Raw genomic sequence first — 7,763 nt, forward strand, 5'->3', positions numbered from 1 at the left:
GGAGGTTGAAGCACCAGTGGCGGGCACCTGTTCCCCGATGATGGCTGCTCAGTGGACGTCAGACTTGTCTCTGATGTCACCAGTACAAGGGCCGCCACAGCTCACGCCACCACGGCGGGAGCACCCGACGTCGTAGATGGTTGCACCACCCCAGCGACGCGATGCCCACACCGCGTGAAGCTGCCCCGGCATCTAGCACGGTTCACTGAGGAGGTGCAGCTCAAGCGAATGTCGCCATTAATCGCCAGCCCACCAAGGCAGAAGGTGGCAACAAAAAGGCAACCCCTGCCAAAACGGAGCAGACGGATTGCCGCTCAGCCGCTGTGGCACATTCCGACCTCCAAGTGGGGCGAGGTGCTCCTCATGCAGATGATGGGCTTTGCACCGCCGGAAGCTCTAATTTCATCCGCGTCCAAGCGAGCATATGGTGACTTATTCACAAGGAACTTGACGTCGAGCGAAGTGGAAGCACTGGACATGCTGTTCCCGGCGACCAATGCTAGGACTGGTAGAAGACTCTTCTTGGATGACGGAGTAGGATCGCGCGGCCAGTAGCGGAGACGCCCAGCTCCGTGGCTACTGCGCTGCTCTGAGTTCGGTTGTTTAATTTTATGTAATATCGAAGTTCGAAACGTCTGCTAGGAAGGTCCCGTCACAACTGTAAGACCTTCTAAGACGTTCATTAGAAGCGTGTCGTGTGTATGGTTAAACTTTTCTTCTTAATTACAATGATATATAAATCTTTTGCGTATTCGAGGAAAAAAAACAGTTATTTCGGTCATATGCGATCTAGCTAGGAGGTGTGGCCTAACATACGTTTCTTTGTCCTCTCGCAAATAAAAGAAGTTGAAGTACTACCTTACAAAAAGATTTATACTAACAAAAATACTACATCCTTCCTTGTCCTTGAGCCGAATACTCACCGACCTTTGACCCCCGACGCCCCTCCCTCCCTAGCCTTTTTTCCCTCCCCTTTTAAATTCCTTCACGCTCTACGCGGCTACGCACAAACACCACCTCCGTAGCGAACTGCGCTGCGAAAGAAGAGCAGGGGGAGACCAAAGCCAAGAGAAACACATCCGCGCGCACCACCCACCCACCCACCCGGAGCGAAGGGCCGGGGAGGCAGCAGCAGAAGAAGAAGGCAGAACAGCAGCCGCGCGCGGCCGGCAATGGGCAACAGCATCGGCGGGCGGCGGAAGGGCGCCAAGGTGATGCAGCTGGACGGCACGGCGTTCCGCGTGAAGCCGCCGGCGTTCGCGGGCACGGTGCTGCGCGACCACCCGGGGTTCCAGCTCCTCGAGTCCGAGGAGGTGAAGCTGCTGGGCGTCCGCGCCCGCCCGCTCGCGCACGACGCGCAGCTCCGCCCCGGCCGCCTCTACTTCCTCGTCGCGCTGCCCCGGCCGGCCGTCCCGCCGCGCCGCGCCTGGTCGGGCGCGCTCCACGTCGGCGCCAGGGAGCGGCTGGAGTCGCTCATGCTCACGCGCCGCTCCACCTCCGACCTCTCCTTCCCGGCCACGGCCTCCACGGCGCCGGCGTCCCCGCTCTCCACGGCCTCCGAGGGCGGCGACGGGCCCGTCCGGCTCCGGATGCGCCTGCCCAAGGCGCAGGTCGAGAAGCTCATGGCCGAGAGCCGGGACGGCGCCGAGGCCGCCGCCAGGATCATGCAGCTCTGCGCCGCTAACGCCGCCGGCAGCGGCGCCGCCACGCCCGAGAGGGGGATCCTGCGGACGCCCGAGCGGAGCCCGCGGTTCGTGCCCACGCCGGACTGGGGCGTTGGCGTTGGCGCCGCCGCGTTCCCGCAGACGCCCGAGCGGAGCCCGAGGTTCGCGGCGACGCCCGACTGGGGCACCGGGTTCATGATGCCCGCGGGCGCTGCCACGGCGCCAAGGACGCCGGAGAGGTGGCCCGCGCTGCCCCGCACTCCGGAGTACGCGTCGCCGGACGTCAAGGCCAGCCGGAAAGAGGTAATGCACGGCCTAGATTTCACAGGCATCTCGCCATTCGTCCCTGCTGTTAGACAAGTCCCGTAATTATGACTAACAACACCTTTGCAAAATTTCGAGATCAATTGTCTGCATAAAACTAAAATTAAATCTAGTGATTTTTTTTTGGTATGTAATAATATCGTGTGAGAAGCACGTGGTAAAGTTCTATTGCTTTTGACCAGCAATTGGGGGTGGCTGCACAAAATGGTAAAAGCGCGTTTTTCTTATATATAAAAAATATTTGCAACCTTATTTTATATATTTTTAAAGATAAAAATGATGTTAATGTCCAAGGATATATGAAAAACTAGGAAACTCAAAAGTATGATGCACGAATCCATGAAAACAGAACACTGCACTCGTTGAAAATTAATATTCAGTTTACTCAGTAACAGTCAAATGGTGCCGTTGCAACAAACTGAAAGTCTGAAATGAAAGCGAGTGAAATCTGGTCAGGGATACCTTGTCTGAAACCACTCGGATACCTTACGTGTCCTTCCAGGCACCGGCTTATGACCGAGTCGTGCTATTTCAGCGAATAAACGGTGTTATATCTCACAACAAATCAGTGAATACTTTGAGCCATGGCTTTTCAGCAAAAAGGCCTATGTTTTCAGGAGTGTGTCCAATACGCTAGGGTCACTGCTAGCTTGGATCAACTACTGGATCTTGCTTACAGTAGAAATCGCCAATAACTTGTCACAAGAAACGAAAACACCATTTCAACCCCATTTGATGCTCAAATCCAACTACGATTGTGTTTCGCCGAGTTAGGTTCAGAGTTTAAATAATAAGGTTAGCTAGCTAATCCTTATCCGGATCAATCTATGATCTCCAATTCGACTTCTTGTGAGACAAAAAAAAAATCGACTTCTTGTGCTTGTAATGGATAACATTAGAAAATCACTAGAATTCAGAAAATGGGTCATTACGATGTGCTAGCTTTCCAACCTTTTCATTTTGTCCTGGGCAACACAAGTTGTACATACAGAACAAAAACATTTCCCGGCAGCGGAGGTGGTCACCTCACTGAAAAAGCTTTTCGAGGAAATCTCACGGAAAAAGTGCAAAAAGCGAGGACGGCCACCATGGACGATGATATTGCGATCATCGCGTGAAGGTAAAAAAAGCGAGAGGCGGCGAGCACTTGAGCAGACAGTTTGTTTGATGCCGTTCCTGGCACGGCAGGGACTTCATTTGCCGTCAGGTCCGGCGCCGCATTGTTGGTTGTGAGTCTGGCAGCAGCCAGCAGGCTGCAGGCGGCGTCGGCGGAGGGGTGAGGTACAATGCGAGAATTGTTCAAGATTTTGACAGGTCCAGTGACTAAAGCAAAATACAGTTGCTTGTCACTCTCGTACTCGAGTATGCGTATGTATCGATAGTTGAATTCTCTGTTTTAGTTTCTCTTTGCGGGTTCTGGTTCTGGGTCGTAGTCCCAGACTTCAATTTACAGCCATTAAGATTTGGTCTTGCTGCTGAAGTTTCAGAACAAGTTTCTCTGGGTATTCGATGTTGTCAGCAGTTATTTCACAGTACCGGTAGAGAGTAGAGACTCGAACAAGCATGAACATCATCCCTGTTCCAGCTGAAACTCTTGCTTAAGGTCTTCATTAGCTTAGGGTACCCCCCCTCCCCCCCCCCCCCCCCCCCCCCCCCCCCCCCCCCCCCCCCCGTCATCTGTGGTGGCAACATAAACACGCAGTGGGAGTCCCCGTCTTCAGTTCAGTTAGAAACCAAACCGCTTTGAGAATGTTTCACGGATCACAATATTACAGGTTGCTCATCTTGCATCCATAAGTTCATCTTGGGCGGATTTTCTTCAGTCACCGTCGCTGATGTAGTGCTGCGTTCATTCACTACCATGTGGAAGCTCAAAGTCAAATTGATAACAACTTAGGCAATTAAACAAAGCTTAATAAGCAGCATGGCCGACCGCTGCGTGACACCATCTCATGATCTCACCACAATTAACCTTATCATTATCAATCACCAATCCCTCCTTTTCTGCCTTTGCTCATCTTTTTTCAGTCTCAAGATAAAAAGACATCTTCGCTGAGCGAAAACGCCCATTATATTTCTAAACCACATCATTGGTAGCTTCTGTCATGCGTTTTACTTTGCTTGTTTCCTCAGCATAATTTTGGGCACATCATTATCCCCTTAATGCGTGTGCAGAGTGACAAGCGGTTTTGAAATTTATGGCTCGTCGCTTTTGCTGACGGTTTCTGAATTTTTATCCTTGTGGCTTTGCAGAAACGAACGCGGTTCGTGGCACTGCCAGAGGAGATAATCGCCTGACTTTTCCCCCCGGATCGGATGAAACGAGGGCGGCGCTGTTGCTTGCAGCATGGCAAGCATGGTGGTGGTGACGGTCAGAGAGCCAGAAGATGTAGACTGATCCGCAGGGTCCGAGACGCCCTGTCCCATGGTCGTTTTCCTCGGTTGGGGGCCGGGGAGGAGCACCGGCTGGCGGCTGCCGGTCGCCGGTGGCTGGCGGCAGGTTCCTGCCTTGCCTCCGACGACAGGGACTGGAGTGTCATCTTCTTTTTTTCTATTGGTGTGTGGTCTATGTATCTGCTCCATCTTGTAAGGCTCTCTTTCTCGTCGTCTCTACTCTCTAGATGTAGGTAGCTGAAGAAGCTTAGAGTATAAATAGTTCTTACATGTATATGAACATACTTTTGTGGAGATGATGACAGTTAGCTTCGCGTGTCATCATCCCGATCATGATTCTGTTTGTGTAAATATTCCGTCAAAGAGGAATAAGGAATTGCATATTTCGGTGGTTCAATTGCATGCCTCGCCAGCATTTCTTTTTTTTTGGGGGGAAAGATCGTGTGCCGGTGTTTATCACTTATCAGTTACATACTACGTACTTGTCTTAGCAAGTTCGCAGTTCTGCATAGGCAAGCACCGGTTGTTCCGTGGTCATCTGTGGATTCTGGACCTAGGATACAGATGCTGACTAACCGTGAACTCAACGTATAAGCCGCTGAATATCAAATGAATGAACTGACGATGATGAATTAGCGAATACTGAGACAGAATCAGTACGTTTTCTCCCAACTACTACAAATTTCTGAGACTTGATTTCGAGCAAACTTGATCGTGAAAGTATACACTCCGACATTGACCCCGGCCACGGGCCCACGGCCATGATCAGCACGGTGGGTACTGGGACTGGAGAGTGCAGACTGCATAGTGGGACAGCAGCCAGTTTCCTTTGTCTTTTTTCTTTAGAGGAATTCCTTTGCCTTTCTTTTTTTTATTTTTTGATTTGATGCAATTCCTTTGTCTTTCTGGTCAGGACGGAAGCGGCGCCGACCAGTCAGGTGTACCTCCTTTCTCTCTGCTGTTTTCTCTACTCTTTCTCGGGCCATCAATTGGTTCTTAGCCCAACTTACAGATTAAAAAACAGGCTTTTAGCTACTGCACAGCCAGCCACAAAAGCCCATCTCGCATGTTTTAGGCCCATTACAAGAATTATTTCCCTTTTTTTTTCTTTTCTTTCTTCTACTTTTTTTCCTTTCTCTTTTCTTCTTTGTTTCTGTGGATTTTCTTCTTCTTTCCATTTTGTCGGGTTCATAAACCCGGGGTTTCTCGTGGACCGGTTTCCCAACAAAAGCTCGGCCCAAGCAGACAACGCGTAACTCATGGGCCGGCCCAAGTATCTAAACAACAGGCCAGAAGGACGACCCAATCAACGACCGGAAGGTCCGGCCAAGGAGGAACGGCGCCGTTTTCTGACTCCAGCCACTTCTCCGACCGGAGCGCTCATTTCGGTCTCCAGCCCGCCTCCGGACGGACTCTCCAACCGAAAGGCTTGGCCAAAGCACTACTTCCGACTCCGACCCGCGTCTCCGACTGGGGATGCACCAAACCCCTGCTCGCTGCTATCCGTCGACTGGCACGTTCAAAGTCGACTGGGACTAACCGACCGGGGACGCCCGCTCGGTAAGGACCAGGGAACGGACGGAGAAAGTAAGGCAGGGCGCACAAGTCAAATCGCAATACCGGGGTCCGTACCCCTGTACACTTGCGGAAACAGTACTCTGCAACCTCCCTGGCACGACAGAACTCAAGCAGTATTATAGGCGCCGACATTTTCCCCTACAGTATTGTGGGCGCCATTAACTCCCGTATGGTAAGGCTCCCTCCACATGCCTCTGGGCATCGACAGTATTGTGGGCGCCAACATTTACCGTACCAGGCGAACATGGTAAAACCCCTTGTATGTCTCCAGGTATCAACAGTGTGACAAGCGCCGACGTCTGCCATACCCGAAGAAGACAACACAACCTCCCACATGCATCTGACATCCAACAGTGTTGTGGGCGCCTACCATCATCCTATACCGGCCAACATGGGCAACAAGGCTCAGTAGCATACGTACTCTCTCCCTCTCACTTGTAAGGCCATCCCCTTTATCTATAAAAGGGGATGCGCTCTCTCCCAACAAAAGAGACCCAAGTTGATTCAGATTCATTCGATCGATCAAGTTCACTAGTACACAACAGCAGAACCACCAGGTTCAAACCTCGAGTACACACTCGAACACTTAGCACATAGCGAAGCACCCATCGCTTTCGGTCCCTTTGACCAGAGTCCGACCGGACCTCTTGTACCCCCCATCTTTCTCCTTCTCATTTGTAACCCCACTGCAAACTTCGAGCACCTGGGCTCAGGAATAAAGTCACTGACCGACTCAAACTGGACGTAGGGCACGTTGCCTGAACCAGTATAAACCCTGTGTCATTGAGTGCTAGGCCACCTCTGATCACAACGTACGGCAAAACTATAAATATATACTTGTTGGTCACTTTCTGTACCGACAGTTGGCGCCGTCCGTGGGGATGACGTTGTACGTTCAACACTTTTTGGTCATTGGATGACCCACTTTTCCACCATCTTCGCCATGGCGGGCTCAAGCGATATGACTCGCTTTGGCTCACTGAAGTTTCCCACACTCCCACCTGTTGGGATATGGGTTCCACCTATCTCCGAGCCATCCCAGGCCTTCCTCTTTGGAAGCCTAGACTTCATCGCCGACCGGCTTGGCGTACTACGCCTCCATGAGGAGGCACTCATTCCGACGCCCGTCGGAGGGGCACCCTCCATCAGCTCTGGGATGCACGACGGCTTCAACGACGAGGCATCTACGCTTCATTCCAAGCAAACTCTCTTCTCAAACCCCACTATGAGTAATGTACATGTTGTTATTTATTTGCTATTCTCTATCTTCCACCGATTATCTAGGGGGACCCTGTTGTCCCCACCATGACCGCCATGCGACCGGTTCCCCTACAGCCTCGCATCTCCCATAGACACATACGCTCGGGGCCTCCGAAGGATGCCGGCAACGCCCCCTCTCATATCTAAATTTGTGGTGATGGCGAGCTATGCTTCCACCTGTTTCCTCGACCTCATAGATGATGATGTTGAGAGTGACAGCTCTAGCATCGGCGACATGGCACCTAGCCACCGTCCATCCTAGGAGTACGCTATGGCGGACGCTCCGGGACAGCCACTAGTGGTAACGGAGTCCTTGTAGACTTACACCCCTCTAGACCCTCGTGCGGAGACCCCTGTGCTCACACAGGAGCACAGCGAGCTACGACAACAGCGGCTGAACCAGTTGCCGATTGCGCCAACGCGCTCGGTGCCCCACACTATGCTCCATGTGCATAAATTGGCGAGCGACGTCTAGGGTCACGCCCGTCGGGTCTAGCGCAACACCATGGACAGGGGGAACAATCCCCCATAGTTTGCTCGGGC

General features: G+C 52.2%; 1 protein-coding gene across 1 annotated transcript; it reads left to right on the top strand.

Moving 5' to 3' along the window:
- Nucleotides 1–1,072: 1,072 nt before the first annotated feature.
- Nucleotides 1,073–4,768, top strand: LOC136527541 (uncharacterized protein At1g66480-like). Its single transcript, XM_066520307.1, has 2 exons — nt 1,073–1,967; nt 4,242–4,768. Exons 1-2 carry the CDS (start codon nt 1,173–1,175, stop codon nt 4,284–4,286), a joined length of 840 nt encoding a protein of 279 aa, XP_066376404.1. The 5' UTR covers nt 1,073–1,172; the 3' UTR covers nt 4,287–4,768.
- The last annotated feature ends 2,995 nt before the right edge of the window (nt 4,769–7,763 follow it).

This window comes from Miscanthus floridulus, chromosome 19, assembly GCF_019320115.1.
Source record: "Miscanthus floridulus cultivar M001 chromosome 19, ASM1932011v1, whole genome shotgun sequence".
Lineage (NCBI taxonomy): Eukaryota > Viridiplantae > Streptophyta > Magnoliopsida > Poales > Poaceae > Miscanthus > Miscanthus floridulus.